Source organism: Apostichopus japonicus, chromosome 12 (assembly GCF_037975245.1).
Source record: "Apostichopus japonicus isolate 1M-3 chromosome 12, ASM3797524v1, whole genome shotgun sequence".
In the NCBI taxonomy this organism is placed as follows: Eukaryota; Metazoa; Echinodermata; class Holothuroidea; order Aspidochirotida; family Stichopodidae; genus Apostichopus; species Apostichopus japonicus.
Window position 1 is genome coordinate 23,636,135 of NC_092572.1, and position 26,572 is coordinate 23,662,706.

The 26,572-nt window shown below is 41.7% G+C and overlaps 1 protein-coding gene across 2 annotated transcripts in view; it reads left to right on the forward strand.

Annotated features, from left to right (window-relative positions):
- Positions 1–26,076, forward strand: part of LOC139976944 (multiple epidermal growth factor-like domains protein 8) — a 64,381-nt gene extending 38,305 nt beyond the window's left edge. For both annotated transcript variants that reach the window (XM_071985836.1, XM_071985834.1), the window contains exons 19-42: positions 466–813; positions 1,589–1,746; positions 2,355–2,565; positions 3,352–3,574; positions 4,157–4,286; positions 5,739–5,962; positions 6,847–7,073; positions 7,866–8,061; positions 8,944–9,124; positions 9,703–9,860; positions 13,309–13,450; positions 14,566–14,791; positions 15,609–15,771; positions 16,878–17,076; positions 18,135–18,355; positions 18,615–18,870; positions 19,655–19,823; positions 20,404–20,593; positions 21,138–21,272; positions 21,900–22,024; positions 22,701–22,827; positions 23,210–23,324; positions 23,911–24,776; positions 24,991–26,076. In XM_071985836.1, the coding sequence (XP_071841937.1) occupies positions 466–813; positions 1,589–1,746; positions 2,355–2,565; positions 3,352–3,574; positions 4,157–4,286; positions 5,739–5,962; positions 6,847–7,073; positions 7,866–8,061; positions 8,944–9,124; positions 9,703–9,860; positions 13,309–13,450; positions 14,566–14,791; positions 15,609–15,771; positions 16,878–17,076; positions 18,135–18,355; positions 18,615–18,870; positions 19,655–19,823; positions 20,404–20,593; positions 21,138–21,272; positions 21,900–22,024; positions 22,701–22,827; positions 23,210–23,324; positions 23,911–24,776; positions 24,991–25,230 (5,230 nt within the window). In that variant the 3' untranslated portion in view covers positions 25,231–26,076. The remainder of the gene's footprint in view (positions 1–465; positions 814–1,588; positions 1,747–2,354; positions 2,566–3,351; positions 3,575–4,156; positions 4,287–5,738; positions 5,963–6,846; positions 7,074–7,865; positions 8,062–8,943; positions 9,125–9,702; positions 9,861–13,308; positions 13,451–14,565; positions 14,792–15,608; positions 15,772–16,877; positions 17,077–18,134; positions 18,356–18,614; positions 18,871–19,654; positions 19,824–20,403; positions 20,594–21,137; positions 21,273–21,899; positions 22,025–22,700; positions 22,828–23,209; positions 23,325–23,910; positions 24,777–24,990) is intronic.
- The last annotated feature ends 496 nt before the right edge of the window (positions 26,077–26,572 follow it).

Below are 26,572 nucleotides of genomic sequence, written 5' to 3' on the forward strand. Positions count from 1 at the left end.
TTTGCCAAAATTCAAAAGAAGTTGTAAGGAAAGTGTATTGTCAATTTCTCTACACTAAGCCTGAGGGGTTTCAGAGTCGAGGAGGTGTATGCCTGGGCCTGGGATGTTGATCTGTATGTGAACGATGATGTAAAAGGGTCAGAGGTCAATGGCCATAATGCAAAAAGCTTTTCTTTTTTGGCTACTATGAAAATGCCAAAAATGGACACAGTGGGCTGAAATTGTCAAACCCATGTATATAGAACATTAAGTGATGTTCAATGTTTGGATCGTATTACTCCATGTCAAAGGTCATGTCAAAGGTCATGAGGCCAATGCAACTCTAAGGATCCGAAACGGTGTCGGTGACTCACATTTAACCATGGAAGGCTCATATGACGATTTAACAGTTGGAAAAAAAGCAGAATTTTGAGTGAGATATGCAGCTCCATGTATCCGTGCTTCTTGTTCTTTTTTATCTGATAGCGCCATCGACTGCCCAGACTGTTCATTACACAAGACATGTGTCGAGTGTCTGGATGAATTCCAGTGCGGCTGGTGCGGTAACGTCGCTAATCCTCTGCGGGGCGTCTGTACAGAAGGAGATTTTGGCGGTGGACGGGGGATAGAAAGCTGCTCCCGTCTCGTTGCTGGAGAGTACAACATCACGGGGGAAGCGAGCTGGTCATACGAGATGTGTCCTACTGTCGATGAGTGTAAACTGGGGGTTTATGAATGCCACCCCAACGCCAGCTGCCAAGATACCATTTCTTCTTACGATTGTAAATGTAAACGGGGTTTCAGAGGAGACGGAAAGAACAGCTGCGAGAGAACGTAAGTAGTAGTCTTATTGCTAAACCATCGCAAGGAGTAATTTTATACTGACGCAACGGGAACGTCGATATTGTAGCATGTGTAAGATTAAAGCTGGTCTCTGTTAGCCTTAGTCATTACCTACGATAAACAAACATTGTTGTCCTTCTGCCACTGTTATGGACCGATGTTATTGTAGCTTGTAAAGTAAGATTAATACTGGTCATTGTTAGCCTTGGTCATTACCTACGATAAACAAACATTGTTGTCCTTCTGCCACTGTTATGGACCGATGTTATTGTAGCTTGTAAAGTAAGATTAGTACTGGTCATTGTTAGCCTTGGTCATTACCTATGATAAACAAAACATTGTTGTCCTTCTGCTACTGGTCAATACTTTGTATTTTGCGATTTGAACCTTCAGCATTCGAGTGAAGAAATTATATTGAAGTGGATTCAGAATGACAAAAAATATGCCCAAGGGCCTATGTTTCTACTCGGTTGAGTGTCAGCTGTGTCCTCCCTGAAGTAGCAAAGCAAGAATAAGTATCCTGACCCCACCACAACCCACCTCCCACCCCTCACCCCCCCAGCCCCCTTATCTTAACTAGCGTAATTTTTCTGATAGATTGTCTGTGCGCGTAGCTTAACACTATGACCTAAGTCTGACCTGTTTTTATCATTGCCAATTTCATCGTCGACCTTAACCCCCCATCCCCTCCCCTTCCTCTCAGCAGAGATTGTTGAACCATTATCAGGGTTTTCATTTCATGCATAACCTTCCTAATTTCTTGCAGGTGTTTTTACGAGTGTGAGAATGGTAGATGCAGTGAATATCCAAACTATGAATGTATCTGTGACTTGGGTTGGACTGGTGATAACTGCAGCATTGACTGTGGATGTAACCAGCACAGCACCTGCAGTAACGGTGCAGGGCTATGTGATCAGTGCCACAGTAAGTATCTTTCGCCTGCATATTTACCCTAACCTGCCTGTAATCAGACGCTGTAATCAGTGTGTTTACTATTGGGACAGCACAGCACCTGCCCTAATGGTGCAAGGCTATGTGATCAGTGCCACAGTAAGTATCTTTCGCCTGCATATTTACCCAAATCTGCCTGTAATCAGATGCTGTAATCAGTGTTTTTACTATTGGGACAGCACAGCACCTGCAGTAACGGTGCAGGGCTATGTGATCAGTGCCACAGTATCTTTCGCCTGCATATTTACCCTAACCTGCCTGTAAGCAGAGGCTGTAAACTGTGTTTACTGTTGGGACAGCACAGCACCTGCCCTAATGGTGCAGGGCTATGTGATCAGTGCCATAGTAAGTATCTTTCGCCTGCGTATTTACCCTAACCTACCTGTAATCAGACGCTGTAAACAGTGTTTTTACTATTGGGACAGCACAGCACCTGCCGTAACGGTGCAGGGCTATGTGATCAGTGCCACAGTATCTTTCGCCTGCATATTTACCATAACCTGCCTGTAATCAGAGGCTGTAATCAGTTTGTTTACTATTGGGACAGTATATAGCCATAAGTGATTTTTTTCATTCCATAGATTCCACGATGGGAGAACATTGTGACGAGTGTACCCCAGGGAGCTATGGTGATCCGCGGAGCCCAGAGGGGTGTCAACCCTGCCGCTGTAATGGACATGGTGACCCCGAGGCAGGGTTCTGTAATGCCACCAGTCTGCAGTGTTACTGTGTTAATAACACCATGGGCACGCACTGCCAGAGTTGTGCACCTAATTTCTATGGTGATCCAAGGTAAGTAGGCACCATCCAGTGTATCGTTGCACTCATCGAAAAGTATTTGCGTTATTTACCGACAGAACGAAACGAAAAGAATCCATTCAAATTCTTTCATGACTTTGATCTAAAATCGGTCGTTTTTTGGGAAAGCAAATACTATATTATATGACAAGAGTAATAAATGTAGAATCGGTAGAAAGGCCAGTTTAGATCAAGATAGGCAAGTTTGAATGAAGAGGAACTTCTACACAGTTAGGGCCTAAAGTTATGTTATAGTTCTTTTGTCTGAGCGGTGTCATCGGATATGGGATGTGAAACAACGGTTACGGGGCAAAAGCAGATAGTAACATTATTGGTGCGACATGAATTCAGTGTTCCACTAAATGGTAACATGTATGTCAGCGGGATGTTGTCACTTACATCGGGAACTCATTGCCTTCTGGACAATGTATTTATGGGCGCTCACAAGTACTCACAAAGAAAACTACCACCAACTTTACCGTAGCCTAACTTACTGCCAGTTTTAAAGCCCCCTCATCTGATGAGGTGACCCAAAATTGGGTGTTGAATATGTACCCAACACATTGTTGGCAGTTTAAGGGACAGGGAAAAGTAATTGTGTATCTTAGGAAGAGCGTATTTAAATTTCTTATATTCAGACATGAGAAGTTTTGGTGTTACTGTGTCGGGTGAGGGTAAGATCAACATTATTATAAATTATCGTGTGTATAATATTTCCAGTGGTATATTACAAAGTTAATGTACACCATTCTTTTGTTCATGTTTACTACAATTCTCTAGTGATGGTAAACATTGCTACTTGAAGTGTGCAGGCAGGACGGTCTTGTGGAATACAACCAGGGTATCCGTCGGCTCCTTCGAGGGCGAGGGCTTCTCCAAGCAGTCTCGTACCAGCTGCCTCTGGATTCTAAGCTCATTCGCAGATCTAGAGGGCGCTAGAGCGTCACTGAATGAGAATCAGATCATTCAGCTAACCATCGACACCATCAATACTACGTGTGGAGTAAGTAGATTCACCCATCATAGTTAGTTATTAATCTTAAGGTTGTTACTATGATCACCCCCCACCCAACCACTCCCCTCCCCTTGGAAAATCCAGGCACCCCCCTCCCCTTGGAAAATCCAGGCACCCCCCTCCCCACCACTCCCCTCCCCTCCTTTTGAAAATCCAGGGTTTATCCGGCTCAATAGAGGTTCTCTTCAATCAACCATATCTTGAGTTCAGAAGAATATTATGAGATAGGGGTTGTCAACTTAAAGTGACTAATATTTCTCTTTTCCATTAAAGTTTAACTTTGTCTGCCACGGAAAGATCACTTTAACATTTACTGAAGAGTTTGCTCGTTGTACGAGTTATATCTGTCATCGTCCATGTCATGCTTTCGTCTGCTAGCGGTGGCCTCGTTTACGGCAGAAAAGAGATTTCGTTCCGTTGACAGTGTAGAATATTTCTCCCCATGAAGACAGGTCTAACCTCATCTGCCACTGTAGTATCCCTCTAATGCTGGTAGAGGCGGTGTAAAGTTTTGAAAGTCTGTCTTGCTTAAAACATTTAAAACTGATTACATATTATATCTTCATACAGAGGGACTATGTACAGGTGTATGACGGTGTACCGGAGAACCTCACAGGGTGGTCAGATTTCCCCGGTAAACTGCTCGGAAACTTTTGCGGGTACGGCAACACAGAACCATTGACCGTTACGGCTACATCAGGTGAGTCGAAAGGGACTTGTTGGCTGCTTGCAGAAAACCGAAAGAAAACAAAATATATTCTTCATGGACAGACAATTAAGAAACTGTGAGAAGTGTGATAGTACAGTGAACCGTTAGTGGGTAATATGTGTGCTGGGTATCTGTAATCCCTCAAAACGTTGTTACCATGGTCCGAAATGACTGTCAAATGTGTATTTTAAAAAAATCAATTAGTGATACGTGAAGTTGCAACATTATTAGGGTTGTGTATTGGTTGTGTATTGTTTTGTATTGGTTGTGTATTGTTTTGTATTGGTTGTGTATTGTTTGTGTATTGGTTGTGTATTGGTTGTGTATTGTTTTGTATTGGTTGTGTATTGTTTTGTATTGGTTGTGTATTGGTTGTGGATTGTTTTGTATTGGTTGTGAATTGTTTTGTATTGGTTGTGGATTGTTTGTGTATTGGTTGTGTATTGTATGTGTATTGGTTGTGTATTGTTTTGTATTGGTTGTGTATTGTTTTGTATTGGTTGTGTATTGTTTTGTATTGGTTGTGGATTGTTTGTGTATTGGTTGTGTATTGTTTTGTATTGGTTGTGTATTGGTTGTGGATTGTTTTGTATTGGTTGTGGATTGTTTTGTATTGGTTGTGGATTGTTTGTGTATTGGTTGTGTATTGTATGTGTATTGGTTGTGTATTGTTTTGTATTGTTTGTGTATTGGTTGTGTATTGGTTGTGGATTGTTTGTGTATTGGTTGTGTATTGGTTGTGTATTGGTTGTGTATTGGTTGTGGATTGTTTGTGTATTGGTTGTGTATTGTATGTGTATTGGTTGTGTATTGTTTTGTATTGGTTGTGGATTGTTTTGTATTGGTTGTGGATTGTTTGTGTATTGGTTGTGTATTGGTTGTGTATTGGTTGTGTATTGGTTGTGTATTGGTTGTGTATTGTTTTGTATTGGTTGTGGATTGTTTTGTATTGGTTGTGGATTGTTTGTGTATTGGTTGTGTCTTGGTTGTGTATTGGTTGTGTATTGGTTGTGTATTGGTTGTGTATTGGTTGTGTATTCTTTGTGTATTGGTTGTGTATTGGTTGTGTGTTGGTTGTGTATTGGTTGTGTATTGGTTGTGTGTTGGTAGTGTATTCTTTGTGTATTGGTTGTGTCTTGGTTGTGTATTGGTTGTGTATTGGTTGTGTATTTGTTGTGTATTGGTTGTGTGTTGGTTGTGTATTGGTTCTGTATTGTTTGTGTATTGGTTGTGTATTGGTTGTGTATTGGTTGTGTAGTTACTGAGCCTACAAAGTTAGATGAGACACATGCACTACCACACATAGAGAAATAGGTAACTTTAATTAAGGTCCCAATCATGTAGTAGTGTAAATGTCTTCTAATGTGGAGCCCAAGTTTAATCTTTCGGCCTGATGATGTGACCCTGCCAGTTATGGTCAGATTTTCTTTTCTTTATTTATAGGATTTGTAACCATGAGCTTCCAGGCCAGTCTTCAAGGAAGGTCAATCAACACAGGGTTCACTGCCCACTATGAGATGTTGGACTGTACCACAGGGTGCGGCCAGAATAGGTCATGCGTCGATAACCAATGTGTCTGTGATCAAACTCACCAGGGTCCACGGTGTGACCAGAATGTATGTCCTTCAAACTGCCACGAAGACAATAACCAGGGAAGGTGTGATCGGGTAAGGGATTGCTAGTATTCTCCATTGTGTGTAAAGAAACTGGTTGCCTTTCACCTCGACAATCCTTGTCCACTCACCAACAAATACACTAATCATTGCCTAGCCCTGCCTATCATTACCTAACCATACCTATCATTACCTAACCCTACCTATCTCTCCTCCTGCTTATCATTACCAGCCCTGCCTTTTGTTACCTACACCTGCCTATGGTTACCTTCCCCTGCCTGTCATTACCTGCCCCTGCCTATCGTTACCTACCCCTGCCTATGGTTACCTTCCCCTGCCTATGGTAACCTTTCCCTGCCTATGGTAACCTTTCCCTGCCTATGGTAAGCAGCCCCTGAATATTGTTACCTACCCCTGCCTATGGTTACCTACCCCTGCCTATGGTTACCCTCCCCTACCTATCGTTACCAGCCACTGCCTTTCGTTACATGCTAATACCTAATATATGGGGTAGACTTTGTAAGACAGTAGGTTGAAAATTGAAATCCTGGACTGAGGATGGAATTTTACACCCTAGAGTCAATATCATCATAGATTTTTCATTCCAGGGGTGTTCACATACGCTATAGCTGGTATTGATGGAAAGGTATTTGTCCTACAATGAGGAATGGGGTGGGGATGGGGGGGGGGGAGGATGGGCGGTTTTGTAGGGTAAAGGATCTAGAACTATAATCCATCTTAGTGTGTCAGAAACAGATGTGTCATGACTTTGATATTTCTTTCAAGTTTTGTATTTGTTGAACCATATCTCTCTATGTACATGACTATATAGTAACCTACATGAAACCCATAAAAGAGCAATGTCCAGGCTTGGCAAAGGGCTCGCTGCCGCCACCATTTTGTTTACAGAGACATTTCTGGTTTTGCATCTTATCAAGGTGGCTCAGATATGCCATTGTTCCGAGTCTTACGGTGGTTCGTCCTGTAGCTACAGAGTCAATGATACAGATTCACTGAAACAGGGTGTCTGGACACCCCTCTACCACCAGTCCAGTGGGGTACTCCCTGGACGAGTAGGGCATTCTATGTTCAGAAGATCAGACGGCAACCTGGTGGTGTTTGGGGGATTCTCAGATGAGGGAGCATTTCTGAATGATATGTGGAGGTGAGTTAGTATAAACATTACAGACACATGAACAGGATCAGCATACACACACAGACACATATAAACAAAGTCAGCACGCACACAGACACATGGACAAGATCAGCAGAAACAGTCACACTTTAGGCCACTGTGACAGAGGACACTGCATGACTGTGGGCAACTATGTCAAGAACATGCATGTAAACACAGGCACGCAAGTAAGGAGGTCACTGTGGCAGAACACTGGTGTATGACTGGGCCACTATGTCAAGAACATGTAAAAACAGTCACACTCAAATTAGGAGGTCACTGTGACAGAGCACTGATGCATGACTGTGGGCCATTATTTCAAGAACATGCATGGTAAAAACACTCACACTTTAGGAGGTCACTGTGACAGAGTACACTGATACATGACTGGGCCACTATGTCAAGAACATGCATGGTAAAAACACACACTTTAGGAGGTCACTGTGACAGAGGAAATCATGCCAATATTTAGACTGACGATTATTAATTGACCAATCATGTGCTTGTGTGTGTTACGTCTATTGTGGAATCCACTGGCATTTAGCCAGTAAATAGCCAGAATCTTGAAGTCAAGGCCACTAAATTTGAATTGCAAAATATAAAAGAGTTTGGTGATTTCTCTCTCAGACTCACAAGTGACTTCAATTGGTTTTCTCTGTCAATCATATGTATATTTGATATGTTTAATACTGCTGTGTCACTGAAAATTGACAATACTGTCTTACAGTTGTCTGATGAAGTACAAGATTGAATATCTGTTCATCTCACTTGAAATGTTTACAGTTACAACCCTGCAGATGGTATCTGGACAGAGGTAACCTACGAAAACCCTAGTCCATCGGGACGGTACTTTCACGCATCAGTTTATCTTCCCTCTGAGAACCAACTCCTCGTCTCTGGAGGGTTCACTGAGGCGGGTGTCTCAGGCGAGTTTTGGATATTCCACACAGACACCGGTCATTGGACTTTAGTCGAGATGGTAAGGTTGCATTTTGACAACGAGGTGGTGCAGTGAGATTGTTTATGATATGTCAGCATGGTAGTGTCCAGATCATGACGGTATAGATGAACACATGTTGATGGGAATGGGTGGTGCCACATGTTGGTGAGACTGGATGGTACCACATGTTGGTGAGACTGGATGGTACCACATGCCGATGAGATTGTGGATGGTACCACATGTTGGTGAGACTGGATGGTACCACATGTTGATCAGATTGGATGGTACCACATGTTGGTGAGACTGGATGGTACGGCATGTTGGTGAGACTGGGATGGTACCACATGGTGGTGAGACTGAATGGTACCAATGTTGATGAGACTGGATGGTACCACATGTTGATCAGACTGGATGGTACCACATGTTGGTGTGACTGGATGGTACCACATGGTGGTGAGACTGGATGGTACCACATGTTGACAAGATTGGATGGTACCGCATGTTGGTGAGACTGGATGGTACCACATTGTGGTGAGACTGGATGGTACCACATGTTGACAAGATTGGATGGTACCCCGTGTTGATGAGACTGGATGGTATCACATGTTTGTATGATGATGTCAGATAATGATGGTGAGGTCAGCTTCATGCAAGAGTCATGCAACAAGGTAATTCTTGGTGTAGAAGGTAATAATGTGACCTACCTTCTGGACAAGTTACGTGTGCTAGTCCCCCCACCCCATCGATGCCCAACTCACAGAAGTTTGCCACCAAACAAGAGAAAAGGAATTGTTTTATAATTGCTGGTCTATTTTTATTTCTTGGATAGTTTTCCGTTTCATGATGTGCTTATTTCTCTCAACTTTGACAAATGATCCATAAACGACCATTCCCCATCTATTTCCGTTCATTTCCATTCAGGACGCGGAAGACCCAGAGGTGCCCCCGTTAGCCGGCCATACCTTGACAGTGTGGCAGGAGAATAGCGTCTTTCTCGTCGGCGGGTTTTCCCCAGAGGACTCCTTCTATACAAAGCTGAAAGAGTACAGTGCTGTGGCACAAACCTGGCAGTCTCGGGCCCCTAAGGGCATCGCACCGATAGGTGAGTCAATCACCACAAGGGGGTGAACAGCGTCATTTTGTTTTAGCCGGTCAGTCTCAGATTACCTGCTGTCGAAAGTAGGGATGCTAAGAATTGCAGCAGCATTCCATAGCCAACCCTCCCCCTTCCGTGTAGCATTTAATGTCTTTGTGCTGTGCAACACGCATTGCAGTTCTGCAGAGATGAATCTCCATTGGTTGATATCAATTTGTCTGAGCTGAGCAGGATTTTCCTGCCCCAGATTTTTTGTTCTCTTTCACCTGTTTGAGCTTTCAAAATAGAAATTTGTTTTACACAGTTTATTGCAGTGGTGTCATGTCACCACTGTAGCCATTAACCTACCCCCATCCTCCCACGTATTGTAACTTTTATAGGTTAGCAGGTATAGCCGACAAATTAATGTGTTTGGAAAGTATGCACTTAACACTTTAGCTAGTAAATACAGTCTCAACACTGCTATCATTTTTGAGGAAATTTAATTATAAAATTATCATTTTTTGTTTGTTTGTTGGTCTTTGACATCAAAGAGACTATGTTATGTCATTTTAAATTATGTAATTATGTGCATTTTTCTGCAGGAATCTATGGCCATTCAGCAAACTGGCACGAACAGACAAATACACTCTATGTCTTTGGTGGATACAGCTTAGCTTCCCAAGAGGTTTGGTCTTCAGATGCCTTGCACGCTTACCATGAAGTATCCAATACCTGGTATATCCTGCCTCCTGCTAATGTGGTAAGCATATATATGATAGTGATCACTAGCCTATAGACATACAGTGATGGTGATCACTAGCCTGTAGACATACAGTGATAGTGATCACTAGCCTATAGACATACTGTGATAGTGATCACTAGCCTATAGACATACAGTGATGGTGATCACTAGCCTATAGACATACAGTGATGTGATCACTAGCTTGTAGACATACAGTGATGGTGATCACTAGCCTATAGACATACAGTGATGGTGATCACTAGCCTATAGACATACAGTGATGGTGATCACTAGCCTATAGACATACAGTGATGGTGATCACTAGCCTATAGACATACAGTGATGGTGATCACTAGCCTATAGACATACAGTGATGGTGATCACTCTCCTGTAGACATACAGTGATAGTGATCACTAGCCTATAGACAGTTAGTGATCACTAGCCTATAGACATACAGTGATAGTGATCACTAGCCTATAGACATACAGTGATAGTGATCACTAGCTAATAGACATACAGTGACAGTGATCACTAGCCTATAGACATACAGTGATGGTGATCACTAGCCTATAGACATACAGTGATGGTGATCACTAGCCTATAGACATACAGTGATAGTGATCACTAGCCTATAGACATACAGTGATAGTGATCACTAGCCTATAGACATACAGTGATGGTGATCACTAGCCTATAGACATACAGTGATGGTGATCACTAGCTTATAGACATACAGTGATGGTGATCACTAGCCTATAGACATACAGTGATGGTGATCACTAGCCTATAGACATACAGTGATGGTGATCACTAGCCTATAGACATACAGTGATGGTGATCACTAGCCTATAGACATACAGTGATGGTGATCACTCTCCTGTAGACATACAGTGATAGTGATCACTAGCCTATAGACAGTTAGTGATCACTAGCCTATAGACATACAGTGATAGTGATCACTAGCCTATAGACATACAGTGATAGTGATCACTAGCTTATAGACATACAGTGATAGTGATCACTAGCCTATAGACATACAGTGATGGTGATCACTAGCCTATAGACATACAGTGATGGTGATCACTAGCCTATAGACATACAGTGATGGTGATCACTAGCCTATAGACATACAGTGATAGTGATCACTAGCCTATAGACATACAGTGATATTGATCACTAGCCTATAGACATACAGTGATGGTGATCACTAGCCTATAGACATACAGTGATGGTGATCACTAGCCTATAGACATACAGTGATGGTGATCACTAGCCTATAGACATACAGTGATGGTGATCACTAGCCTATAGACATACAGGGATGGTGATCACTAGCCTATAGACAGTTAGTGATCACTAGCCTATAGACATACAGTGATGGTGATCACTAGCCTATAGACATACAGTGATAGTGATCACTAGCCTATAGGCATACAGTGATAGTGATCACTAGCCTATAGGCATACAGTGATGGTGATCACTAGCCTATAGACATACAGTGGTGGTGATCACTAGCCTATAGACATGCAGTGATGGTGATCACTAGCCTATAGACATACAGTGATAGTGATCACTAGCCTATAGACATACAGTGATATTGATCACTAGCCTATAGACATACAGTGATGGTGATCACTAGCCTATAGACATACAGTGATGGTGATCACTAGCCTATAGACATACAGTGATGGTGATCACTAGCCTATAGACAAACAGTGATGGTGATCTCTAGCCTATAGACATACAGTGATGGTGATCACTAGCCTATAGACATACAGTGATGGTGATCACTAGCCTATAGACATACAGTGATGGTGATCACTAGCCTATAGACAAACAGTGATAGAGATCTCTAGCCTATAGACATACAGTGATGGTGATCAGTAGCCTGTAGACATACAGTGATGGTGATCACTCTCCTGTAGACATACAGTGATAGTGATCACTAGGCTATAAACATACAGTGATATTGTTTACCAGCCTATAGACATTCAGTGATAGTGATCACTAGCCTATAGACATACAGTGATAGTGATCACTAGGCTATAAACATACAGTGATAGTGATCACTAGCCTATAGACATACAGTGATAGTGATCACTAGCTTATAGACATAAAGTGATGGTGATCACTCTCCTGTAGACATACAGTGATAGTGATCACTAGCCTATAGACAGTTAGTGATCACTAGCCTATAGACATACAGTGATGGTGATCACTAGCCTATAGACATACAGTGATATTGATCACATACAGTGATAGTGATCACTAGCCTATACAGATACAGTGATAGTGATCACTAGCCTATAGACAGAAGAGTGATATTGATCACATACAGTGATATTGGGAGTAACTCGAACGAGGGACCTTATGATTGAAAGGCACCGGCGTTGACCACTGAGCTAACACTCCTAGAGTAGTTTGTAGTCTACACAGAGTAGTCTACACTCCTAGAGTAGTTTGTAGTCTACACAGAGTAGTCTACACTCCTAGAGTAGTTTGTAGTCTACACAGAGTAGTCTACACTCCTAGAGTAGTTTGTAGTCTACACTCCTAGAGTAGTTTGTAGTCTACACAGAGTAGTCTACACTCCTAGAGTAGTTTGTAGTCTACACAGAGTAGTCTACACTCCTAGAGTAGTTTGTAGTCTACACAGAGTAGTCTACACTCCTAGAGTAGTTTGTAGTCTACACAGAGTAGTCTACACTCCTAGAGTAGTTTGTAGTCTACACTCCTAGAGTAGTTTGTAGTCTACACAGAGTAGTCTACACTCCTAGAGTAGTTTGTAGTCTACACAGAGTAGTCTACACTCCTAGAGTAGTTTGTAGTCTACACAGAGTAGTCTACACTCCTAGAGTAGTTTGTAGTCTACACAGAGTAGTCTACACTCCTAGAGTAGTTTGTAGTCTACACTCCTAGAGTAGTTTGTAGTCTACACAGAGTAGTCTACACTCCTAGAGTAGTTTGTAGTCTACACAGAGTAGTCTACACTCCTAGAGTAGTTTGTAGTCTGCCCATAGTAGTTTACACAGAGTAGTCTACTCTCCTAGAGTACTTGTAGTCTACACTCCTAGATTAGTTGTAGTCTACACAGAGTAGTCTACACTCCTAGAGTAGTTTGTAGTCTGCCCATAGTAGTTTACACAGAGTAGTCTACACTCCTAGAGTAGTTGTAGTCTACACTCCTAGATTAGTTGTAGTCTACACAGAGTAGTCTACACTCCTAGAGTAGTTTGTAGTCTGCACATAGTAGTTTACACAGAGTAGTCTACACTCTTAGAGTAGTTTGTAGTCTACACAGAGTAGTCTACACTCCTAGAGTAGTTTGTAGTCTACACAGAGTAGTCTACACTCCTAGAGTAGTTTGTAGTCTACACAGAGTAGTCTACACTCCTAGAGTAGTTTGTAGTCTGTATAAATTAATTTAATCTTTTCTTCTCCTTTTTTTTTTCCTCTCTCACTCAGCCTTTACATCACCTCTTCCACTCTGCAATAACGACTTCAAGGTACTTGTTTGTCATCGGAGGAGGAACTTCAGAGAAGAACTTTACCAATTCTGTCTATGCTTATCAGTACGATTGCAATACCTGGCAGGAAGTCATTACAAGTAAGAGCGCCCTCTCTCTCTTGTTACTGGTCAAGTGTCGTCTGGAGTCATCTATAGAATCTATCAGTGGTTTCACCAGTCCTTTAGTTCAAAGTCTCCAGAGGATTGATATAGCCTGGTTACCCACCCCCCCCACCTCTAAATTTGAAGTATTTGTGTCCCCTCCTCTTTCATTTAGTTATGTGATGAGGTTTCCTTGGCAACAGGTTCTGACATTTCAAGTATATCAGGAGCCTGAAATCTGTAGGGCTAGATTCAAGTTGCCATTGACTACTATTCATCTGTTAGTGACTACTCAGTGATTGCATGAAAGAACAGGCAACACTCTTAATGTGAAGCTAAATGATTCATAAACAGCTACTACATATTACCATGGTATTTATTCGCATCCAGTGCACCGTGCCTGTGGAACTCACTTCCAGAATATGTAAAAAATGCGCAATACTGTGAACGGTTTCAAATCAGCGCTCAAAACGTATCTTTTCACCAAAGCATATTTGTTATAATTGTTATAATTATGTTTAGCGCTAAGAGAATTATTTCATAGTTTGTTTGGCGCTATATAAAAATTATGTATTATTATTATTATTAATATTATAATTTCCTGGCCTGGCCGTACGTGCAACTGACCCAAGGGTACTTCCGATTGACCCTCCCATTCTTGAACAGTCCAACTGAAGGTCTGCCTCATAATTACAGTTTACTGAGATAATTCAGTCTAATGAGTCCACTTCTCTTGGAGGTGATGCATGTTGGGTAATTTATTCGCCTGACCTGCATTAGGCTGACCCAAAGAGTCACCCTTCACATTGCATTTGTGGACATCCCTGACTGACCACCCACCCTCCTGTGCACCATCCCTCTCTTTTGCACATTAATCATGTCACCACCCTTACTTTAAGGATGGTTCAGTGTTTTATTGACATTTAAGCATCCTCCTCCTATCCTGTGATGTTAACATTTGTGCTGTGCCTGTCATTGGGTGCAGCACATTGACAAGAACAGAGACTTTGCTTGTAGCCAAACATACATCATTGGTTATTGATATAGCAGCACTATGATAATATCCTCACAATGCAGAGTCTAGAATTTTATTTTTTTTCCACCAATTTCAGCCGATGATGGACCTCCTGTTGCCCTGGGTCAGACTGCTGTCGCCATAGATGGCAGTGTTTATGTTTATGGTGGCTTTCATAGTCGTTCCATGGGGTCATTGTATTCACTTACCTTACCGAATGATATCTGCAAACAGTATCGCAACCATGCAGATTGTAACAAGGCCAGTGGATGCACCAGCTGTGAATACGATGCTAAATTCTACTCTTGCTCATATGAAAACAGGTATGGATACTATATCAGCTATGTATGATGTATCGGGTGTGGATACTGTATCAGGTATGGATTTACTGTATTAGGTATGGAGGCTGTATCAGGTATGGATATACTGTATCAGGTATGGATACTACATCAGGTATGGATATACTGTATCAGGTATGGATACTACATCAGGTATGGATATACTGTATTAGGTATGGATATACTGTATCGGGTATGGATACTTTATCAGGTATAGATACTGTATCAGGTATGGATATACTGTATCAGGTATGGATACTGTATCAGGTATGGATATACTGTATCAGGTATGGATATACTCTATCAGGTATGGATACTGTATCAGGTATGGATACTGTATCAGGTATGGATACTGTATCAGGTATGGATATACTGTATCAGGTATGGATACTGTATCAGGTATGGATATACTCTATCAGGTATGGATATACTCTATCAGGTATGGATACTGTATCAGGTATGGATATACTCTATCAGGTATGGATATACTCTATCAGGTATGGATACTGTATCAGGTATGGATACTGCATCAGGTATGGATACTCTATCAGCTATGTATGCTGTGTTAGGTACGGATAGACTGTATTAGGTATGGTTACTGTATCAGGTATGGAAACTGTATCAGGTATGGATACTGTATCAGGTATGGATACTGTATCAGGTATGGATACACTGATACTGTAGATTGAAACAGTAATGCTGTAGCAGCAAACTTTTTTTGTTCGAGTACATTCTTACAGTGTTTTAGGTTGTTGTAAAAATATTTGAAAGCTTTCTTAAAATTTTCCTTTCCATTTTTTAGTTGCTTGAATTTTCCAGTATCAGCGGAATCCAACTCAGCTCTCCTTGATAATCAAAGCTTAATCCAGTGCAACACCTCCAGCGTTCTCTTTCATAGCTGTAGAGACCGTCCCACGTGTGGCGAGTGTCTTACCGTATATCCAGCACATGTAACTGTTAAAAACGTAAGTCAGATGTTCCTTAACTTCATAGTTGTACAGACCGTTCCACGTGTGGCGATTGTCTTACTGTATATCTAGCACATGTAACTGTTAAAAACGTAAGTCAGGTGTCCCTTACTTCATAGTTGTAAATTGACTGCCATTAGCTGAAATCACATTGTCTTTATAGAAAGGATATTATTAGGACCTAAAGGTCGCAAAGAATGGGGGGGGAGGCAAAGTCATATGAAACGACTTGTGATAATTTCCATTTCAAATTTGGCAGTATAGTAGATGCCCGATTATCTGAACCCTTTATATCCGGACCTCTGATTTTCTAAACAGGACATGTGTTCATCAAAAACAAGTCCTGTAGCCTAGTGTCATTGATTCCAAGTATTGTACAGTCCTCATATTATCTAAAATGTAAACTGGTCAATTTGCGTTATGATCAGCCTCCAAGTTCTTTTGACAAAGGATGTTTATTTTCATTCATTCTTCCCATTGCCTTTTATATCGAATAGATTATCACCTTCGACATAAACGTCTGTATCAAGATTGTTTACCGCTTTACAGAAAAGTTTGTTTATTTTCCGATCACACATTCACAACAATAAACGTTCATTAGGCTACCACTTGTGTGCCTAGCATGCCTAAGTGTGTAAAACTGAATAGATCTTTGTAGACTTCTGACCATGTGGGTAGAGTGGTGTGAGTACGCTGTAAATTCCCCTAACCTATCGACATGACACACAAATGCATTTTTTTTTTACTTCCGAATACAAACTTGAAATAATCAATTCATAAAACCATGTAAAATATGATATAAAATCATATAGAAGGCATAATTTCTCATTACATGGGGTGTCTTACAGTCAAAAGTGAGTTAATTGATGAAAATCCGAACTACCTTCTGTTCCCTGACCAGTTGCGGTTAATCAGGGTTTTACTGTATATGGTTGTTATTGCAATTGTTGGGTTGCCAGTGGGTTTTGAGAGCTTATAGTGACACCTCCAAACACATTTAAGTGGTATGGAATATAATAAAGCAATTATGGTGCTACTTTAAGAATGACATGATCATTCATATTCAAATGAGATTGACTCGTCTTTAATTGTATATTTTGCAGGACTGTAAGTGGTGCTACGGATGCCCCCAAGGAGCATGCATCCCCGATACAGCTAATTGTGATGAGTATTGTGAAAACCACCAGCATGAGGAGATTGATAATATCAACAAGTGTTCTGAGGTCCTCTGTTCACTGGCCGGTTGTAAAGAATGCAGAGAGAGGAGAGGGTGCATGTGGACACGCCAGTTCAAGCCAATAGGTAATGTTATCCGATGACACTCTTTAAAAACCTCTTACTAAAAACAAACAACAACAACAACGACCGTTTCTTAAAGTCTATGTAGGTCTTTGTGAGTACGTTCTCTGTGTTTTAGGATCTAGGTGAGTACTTTCTCTGTGTTTTAGGATCTGTGTGAGTACTTTCTCTGTGTCTTAAGATCTGTGTGAGTACTTCCTCTGTGTCTTAGGATCTATATGAGTACTTCCTCTGTGTGTTAGGATCTGTGTGAGTACTTCCTCTGTGTGTTAGGATCTATGAACAAAGGAAGAAGTTCTTAGGATCTATGTGAGTACTTCCTCTGTGTCTTAGGATCTGTGTGAGTACTTCCTCTGTGTCTTAGGATCTATGTACAAAGGAAGAAGTTCTTAGGATCTATGTGAGTACTTCCTGTGTCTAAGGATCTATGTGAGTACTTCCTCTGTGTCTTAGGATCTATGTGAGTACTTCCTCTGTGTCTTAGGATCTATGTGAGTACTTCCTCTGTGTTTTAGGATCTGTGTGAGTACTTCCTCTGTGTCTTAGGATCTGTGTGAGTACTTCCTCTGTGTCTTAGAATCTATGTGAGTACTTCCTCTCTGTCTTTGGATCTATGTGAGTACTTCCTCTGTGTCTTAGGATCTATGTGAGTACTTTCTCTGTGTCTTAGAATCTATGTGAGTACTTTCTCTGTGTCTTAGGATCTATGTGAGTACTTCCTCTGTGTTTTAGGATCTGTGTGAGTACTTCCTCTGTGTTTTAGGATCTGTGTGAGTACTTCCTCTGTGTTTTAGGATCTGTGTGAGTACTTCCTCTGTGTCTTAGGATCTGTGTGAGTACTTCCTCTGTGTCTTAGAATCTATGTGAGTACTTCCTCTCTGTCTTTGGATCTATGTGAGTACTTCCTCTGTGTCTTAGGATCTATGTGAGTACTTCCTCTGTGTCTTTGGATCTATGTGAGTACTTTCTTTGTGTCTTAGGATCTATGTGAGTACTTTCTCTCATCTTTGGAGGTTCCTTCAGTTATTATTCTTTGGTTCCCTTCTCCTCCTCGCTTACAGCTGAAACCAGGTACAGGCTGGCTAAGAAACCTTCATTTTCATGGAACTGTTACATGTATTCACTGAGGGATGTTTCACCTGAACACATAGAGATTGAGACATCACCTCCTAATCCATGCCCTCAACCCTGTCATACACACCTGACCTGTACAGAATGCCTGGACTCTGATGGTGCGGATGGTGGTCGATCCTCATGTGTGTGGAGCAGTCCATTACAACAGGTACGTATCAGACAGAGGCCACTACCTCACTTTCACTCCCGTAACCAAACAATTACTTTTGAAAGGAGAGTTTTGATTTACGGCAATGGATCTTGTTGAGTCCAAATTCTGTGTGGATTCTGCAAGCATGAAAAAGTTTGTGTTGTGTTAGTCACATGCTTATAATTATTCTATGCTAATTTATTGTATGCTATGCTAATTTTATGCTAATTCCAATAATTCTATGCTAATTCCTTATCAACTACTTTCTTTGATTCAGTGCATGTCTCCCAACTATCTGTACCTCCATTGCACCACCGGTCTCTGTGGATTGATCTTGTACGGAGATAGTGACCTTTGCCCTGTACCATGCAGCGCCATTACACACTGTGACAGCTGCCTCAGACAGGTCAACTGTGGCTGGTGCTCGGTTGGATTTAATGCCACAAAGGGTGTTTGTTTGCCAGGAAATATCTCCAGTCCAGTCAACGCTGTGTGCAGGAACAATGATGTTAGCGGTAGCACAGATATACCAGGTAAGATCTTAGTAGTGGAACAGGTATATGTATCAGATAGTGTTAGTGGTGGCACAGATATACCAGGTAAGATCTTAGTAGTGGAACAGATATATGTATCAGATAGTGTTAGTGGTAGCACAGATATACCAGGTAAGATCTTAGTAGTGGAACAGGTATATGTATCAGATAGTGTTAGTGGTGGCACAGATATACCAGGTAAGATCTTAGTGGTGGAACAGATATATGTATCAGATAGTGTTAGTGGTAGCACAGATATACCAGGTAAGATCTTAGTAGTGGAACAGGTATATGTATCAGATAGTGTTAGTGGTGGCACAGATATACCAGGTAAGATCTTAGTGGTGGAACAGATATATGTATCAGATAGTGTTAGTGGTAGCACAGATATACCAGGTAAGATCTTAGTGGTGGAACAGTTATATGTATCAGATAGTGTTAGTGGTGGCACAGATATACCAGGTAAGATCTTAGTGGTGGAACAGATATATGTATCAGATAGTGTTAGTGGTAGCACAGATATACCAGGTAAGATCTTAGTAGTGGAACAGGTATATGTATCAGATAGTGTTAGTGGTGGCACAGATATACCAGGTAAGATCTTAGTAGTGGAACAGGTATATGTATCAGATGGTGTTAGTATGAGCACAGATATAGTGGTGGAACAGGTATATGTATGAGTTAAAAGTATTAGTGGTAGCATAGGTATATCAGATGTGATGTTATACATAGATTGTTGCTCTGCTGCTGCTATTTGTATGTCATTTTATTCTCTCTCCGTCAGCTGAATTAACGGACCTTGCGATGACAGCAGAAGCTGTCTGGCATTACTTAACCTGTCCTCCAGAGAACGAATGCCATAACGGAGACTACACTTGCAGTGAGAATGAACAATGTCAGGACACCCCCGAGTCCTACATATGTATCTGTATGGATGGCTACAATAGAAACAGGTGAGTCACATGACTAATTAAAAGATCTTTAACCAGTGCTTCCAGTTTTGTGTAGTACAATGCTTGGTCAGTGCTATCTACTGAACTCTTCACTTCATCCCTCTCCTTCCACCACTATCATGTAATGGTGTTTAAAGGGTGTGAATATTCGCGCAAAAAGAAACGTCTAATGCCGGTAATCTGACCTAGTTTCGAATGAGGTGTAACAGAAGTGTTAAACATTACCATCGATCCCAGAAAATACACACACACAGCTTGCTACCGTCGGTAATTAGACACTAGTGTATAGTCAGTACATACAGCTGCGGTCAATACCCACAGCACAGTGAACAAAACGGTACAGCGATGGACATCTCAGGTCCAGCTAAAGTTAACAAGCTATCACGTTTCATTACTATCTGCATTTTGCAAGAGAAAAACTCCACTTGCAAGCAACAGAAAGGTAACTTTTTCAGATGGCCACACGCGGTTTGGGGCGAGTCTTCAATGCCTCTAATAACCTTTGCAGTGATTCTTCCTTCACCTGGCTAAATTGACCATGTTTGTAAATGTAGATGATGTTCTTTCATTTTCTCTGCAGTGATGGAGTTTGTTCGCCGGTCTGCTCCAGTACCTGTGAATATGGGATCTGTGTGGCGCCGGACACATGCCAGTGTGACTTTGGCTATGTTGGGGACACCTGCTCGGATAAATGTAATTGCAACAACCACAGCGCCTGTCCTGGGCCTGACTCACTAGATGTCTGTACGGAATGTCTGCACAATACCATGGTGAGTACAATGCATTCCTATGGGGGACTTGACCAAGGTGAGTACAATGCATTCCTATGGGGGACTTGCCCAAGGTGAGTACAATACATTCCTATGGGGGACTTGACCATGGTGAGTACAATACATTCCTATGTGGGACTTGACCATGGTGAGTACAATGCATTCCTAGGAGGACTTTGGCCACGCCCCAAACATCTAGAGGACTCTGTCGTATCGGCCCTTTCTACCCGTCATATCGTCCCTTTCTACCGTCGTAGGGTCCCTTTCTACTCCCCTCAAACTTGACGAGCTGGTGTCCCTTAGATCACTGAGAGTCACTCTGATGAAATCTCTGACCGATTCTTCTGGGCAAAGTACCTGCACTTGACCAAACTGTTCTTCCTTGACTGATATTCCACACAGCTTAGGTTTTCCTTCTGATACTCTCAGCAACCTATTGGATATATGGATGATCAGGGCTCTTTGACTAATATCCTTAAACAATAATCTCCTCATTACTTTGGTTGAAATTTTCATGAGATTAAATTTGTTATTTTTTTTGCAGGGAGCCAACTGTGAGTATTGCAAGACGTTCCACGTAGGCAACGCATCAAACGGTGAAGATTGTACACCGTGCAGGGACATCTGTAACTCTAACAGTGACTTCTGTATTTCTTATAGTAATGATGAGAATTGGCAGGTATGTATAAATAGTATAAACATTACCCCAGAAGTTAGAATTGCTTCATCAATGTTTCATCAAGAGCGCTTTTCATAGAGTTTCTGAACTTTCCAAGATTTTCATTGAGGAGTGTCAGATTCAAGTAACATTAAAAATGCCTCAGAGAAGCTTAAAAATGAAGCTTTCTTCAAAGTATTGGCCATATCTGCCTTAAAGTGTTGGAAAAGGGTTCTTGCAGGAATGTACATTTACCTGTCAACTTTATCAGTTATCAGGGTTTAGTTCTACTAAACCAATGGGTATGTATCTACATACCACATATCGTGTTTACAGACTTTGACCTCTGTTGACCTTTGAAAGGGAATATAGCAGTGTGAAGAAATATTTGAAAGTTTTTCATATTTATGAAAGTCCTTTTGGTGGCAGTGGTTACTTTATGCTGACAAAGTCAGGTGTTTCTGAGTGCTGGGATGGGAGCTGTCAGTATGACATTCCTTGAAGTATTATGTTATTTTATGTAATTTAATGTTATTTTATGTTACTCACATTATGTTATTTATGCTGTTATTTACCACATCAACAGGGATGCCTAGCTGTGTGTAAAATACATTTCCATTGATTTTAATGCCCTACTGTTTTCCACAGAGCCAGCATGGTCCATTATCAGCAGTGGATGTCAAATGTCTAAATTGCACAAATAATAGTCAGGGAGATAGATGTGAAAGTTGTCAAGAAGGATTCTTTTGGAAAGATGAGACATCCTGTGAACCGTAAGAAATCTATCAAACCGTTTTACTTACCTAGCTTTCACTTCCTGGTAGTGTTAGAGGATTCTAAGGTGTAAGAGTGGTGTCGAGGTTGGGTGTTTTGGAAAGGGCTTCTGTAATGTAAGATAATATGGGGGGGGGGGTTGATTGGTGTTGAGGTTGGGTGTATCAGAAAGAGGTTCTGTAATTTCAGATGTAGAAGTAACAGGTAACATAAGATATAATGGGGGGGGGGGGGATTGGTGGAAGGTGAAGAAGTGGTGTTGAGATTGGGTGTATCGGAAAGGGGTAACGTAAAATATAATGGGGGGGGGGATTGGTGGAAGAAATAGGTAATGTAAGATATAAATGGGGGGGGGGTGGGATAGGTGGAATGTGTACAAGTGGTGTTGAGGTTGTGGGTATTGGAAAAGGGTCCTGTTATGTAAGATAATATGGGGGGGGGGATTGATGGAAGGTGTAGAAGTGGTGTTGAGGTTGGGTGTATTGCAAAGGGGTCTTATAGGGACTTGTTGCAGTGAATGTGGATGGGATGCAGGTAGGGGAAGTGATTTGTAGTTTTTGGGTGTATAAGAGTGGGGTGCAGAAGGGAGGTGCAAAACAGGGAAGGTGAAAAGTAAACTTGGCAGATCTTATCGTAGTCATGTTAACCTACATCCAGTATCGTTCTCATTCTCAGATGTGAGTGTAACGGACATTCCGACAGTTGTGATGCAGCAACTGGGATGGGCTGTACTTGTAACAACCATACACGATCACCACCCTGCCCATCAGACAGCTATGCGGAACCTTGTTATAGGCACCAGGTAATTGATATGTAGCACAATTTAGGGAAGTTTTAGCCTATCATTGTTACACCATATTTGCACCATCCAGTGTCACCTATCATGGGTGTTTTTTTTAACATGGTGTTTCTTTAAAACATTCAGTTATGAAGTCACTTTAAGCAAAAGCTTAAATTGTTGTTACACCATCCAGTGTAACCTATCATAGGTGTTTTAGCATGGTGTTTCTTTAAAACATTCAGTTATGAAGTCACTTTTTAGAAAAGGCTAAAATTGTTGTTACACCATCCAGTGTCACCTATCACAGGTGTTTTAACATGGTGTTTCAGTTATGATGTCACTATAGTCTGATTAGCAGGTCTACTTAATGGAGTGTTCATTACATGTTGTTTTTTGCTTTCAGTGTTCAGTTTGCACAGATCAGGAGGTTTTCAAGGGTAATCCCACCAAAGGTCACCAGTGTTACCGTCTCGTTGAGGTTGCCCCACGCTGCTTCGGTATCAACAATGAACAATCAGGTAAGACCCCCCCGTTGTAGTTTATATTTGAATATCTGATTAAAAGCATTGAAGACTCACCCCAAACTGCATGTGGCCATCTGCAAAAGTTAACTTTCCGTTGCTTGCAAAGTGATGTTTTGTTCATGTCGCTTCAAAATGCAGACAGTACAGTAATGAAACATGATACCTTGTTATCTTTAGCTGGACCTGAGATGTCCATCGTTGTATCGTTTGCACACTGTGTTGTGGGTATTGACCGTAGCTGTATTGACTGTAGACTAGTGTCTAATTACCCATGGTAGCAAGCTGTGTGTGTGTATTTTCTTGGATCGATGGTGGTGTTTCACACTTCTGTTACACCTCATTCGAAACTAGGTCAGATTACCTGCATTAGATGTTTCTTTTTGCGCTAGTCTTTACACCCTTTACTAGATGTGTGCTTTGGAGATGATGATTGATGATGATGATGATGATGATGATTATTGATGATAATTAATTGATGATGTATCGTTGCCAAGTATAATGTTAATATTGGAGTGGGTTTTACAGATGGCATCTATTATAGTTAGTAGTCAGTGAGTGGTGGTTGTTATTATTCTTTCAGAGTGTACAGGAGGCAGTGAATTACCGCCAGGGAAGTCCACGCTGTTTGTGATTAAGCCAAGCTTCATGGACTTGGATATACGAGTCACTATAGATGTGACGGTAGGCAGCCTAGACGTCTACATCAGCCACGAGCCGGACATGTTTGTGATCGTCTCTGACGGTGCAGGCAGACACAGGGTAATGATAGACGGCAACAAGAACGTAGACCGGACAGACCTGATACCTCTGGAAGAATCGAGTCGGATGAGAAGGGAAGCCATGGCAACCTTGGAGTCAGGTCCTGTTCCTTACATCAACAAGGTGACCTCTCACACGGCCGCAGGGCTGAACTCGTTCGTGACCATTGACGACGTCCAGTTTGTGACTGTGATTAGGAATGCAGAGAATCGACTGATCGTGACCATTCCACACAGGATTCATGATCTTAAGATCAAGTGGTTCTACTTTCTACTGTTGGCCACGGACGGAACGACACCAGAGCGAACCGATACGCCGGGAGCCCTGATTTATCGCCAGGATATCCCCGAGATCGACCTCTTCATATTCTTCTCAGCGTTTCTCTCCAGCTTCTTTAAGCTTTTGGCCATCTTGATCGCCGTTTGGAAGCTCAAGGTCAGTTGGGAGGCCCGTCAGGCCGCCCGAGCTAGATCCTTGGAAATGGAGCATCGACGGAGCAGACCGTTTGGACACGTGGTTGTATTTATGGAGGAGGTGGCTGATCCACTTCCGGTTCAACCGGTCCACCCCTCCAGAAGGACCAAGAGAAAGAGTCCCAGGAGCCGTAGATCGACACCTTCTGGACGATCCCGTCACGGACCTATTACACCCCCGCCTCCGCCTCCTACCCAAACCTTTCATGAAAAGGTACGTTCATAACTTTACTTCCTCATGCATTCGTCCTGCATCTAGTCTTTGATCATTTTAAACGTCAGTGTGAGTGACCTAGGGCTGCTAAGTTTGTCTGATGTACACTCGGGCTAAGCTTGTACACTTGTTTGCTTCTGTTAAGGACCGAGGTGATCTTCCTGTTCCGTTCTCTCATAATCTTTAACTCCTTTTTTTCCCATTGTTTCTTCAGTTGCCTTTCTCACCTGGTCCCATCGCTCTTGAACCCACCGATGATGGTATGGCAGCCGTGGGTACCGTGGTGATATCGCTCCCCGGTGGAAGTAAAGCCCCACTTCAAGCCTGTCTTGCATCCGGATTGATGAGGCAGGGCAAGAATAATTCGACGACTCAAGGACGTATTGGAAGGCACAACACTAACAAGCAGGGTAGCACCAGACTAAGCAGTGGACGGACTTACAGGCCAGTCTAACAAAGAACCAACAACATCTTGGGATCAGGCTGGCAAAGATAAAGTTAAATTGTTTTCTATGCCAGGTTTTTTTTCATTGTTTGTACAAAATGATGATGTGTCGACAAGCAGTTTGTTCACTTCCTGTATTCAAAGAACGGCAAAACTTCTTTTTATTGAAGAATAAGATCCCTGTTATAATCATGATTTTAACCAAGAAGTCTTGTATTTGAACACCATGCATTAGGCTAATCCAAATCATTAGCAGGACAGCTTTTCATTGTGTGTAGTAAAGTGACTGCCTTGGTTCTTTGCATATCCTTTTGAAATCATGATTTTTAACTAAGAAAAATAGGGAAAAAATCTTGTATATTTTTATATGGTATTGTGTGCTAGTGATATTCAATCATTTGTTCAAACAACTCTCGCTAAGTGAGTTTCATAATGTGTTGTAAGTTCCGTTTTTAGCAATTTTTTGGGGGGTGGGGGGGTGAATGGAAGAGGCCTATGAATATACTTATGATATTATGCATGGGCAATTGAATGCACAAATAAGAGTTTGAGTTTTGGAACAAGCATGAGGCCTGCCTGGTTAAGGACCACAACATTTGTAATGTATTTTGAAATGTTGTATTTTGCACAAAGTGGGTGGGGGGGGGGGAGGGAGACTTGGGAGTAAAATGGAAAATCAGATCGTGTTATAAATAATGTTGAGTATATTGGTAATGCAACTGTTAATCCTGCTTTTTAATGAAACCTTTTCAAACCTGTATTGCTCGTTTGTTATATGATGATAACATTTGAACAGTAATTTACCTGAGGCTGTTTGTTGGTAATAGATGAATGACAGGATGGATGAACGAAAAACTTCCGACAATCACAGAGTCCTTTCTGAGTCCATCGTCTCTTCACGATCAAAAGACAACGTTTGCGCCCATGTGTCCACGAGCATTCAGCCACATGGACCATTGCATAGGCTATGGTCCATATGGTCCATCGACCCGATGGTGCAACTGATCATATGGCCATAGAGTTAATATATTAACACTGGACCATCCTTGCATTAGTAGACGATCATATGAAGATGCTATGTTTGTTTTTGGGGACACCCCCTTGGCTCCCTGTCCTAGGTTTTTTTCCCCACACAACACCCAATTCCAAAATAAACTTCAGATTCATAATCAGAGTGTGGCGAACTACTAGAAAAGATACACATTTATTTGCGACAAAAAGTTTTTTCACGTAAAAAAAACGTAGTTTTTGCCAAAATTGACCCAAAATCGATTTCGTATGTGAAGCGCCAACTATGTCTTGAAACTGTAGGTATGGTTTCCCCTTCTGCATAGCCCCTTTCCTTGTTTGT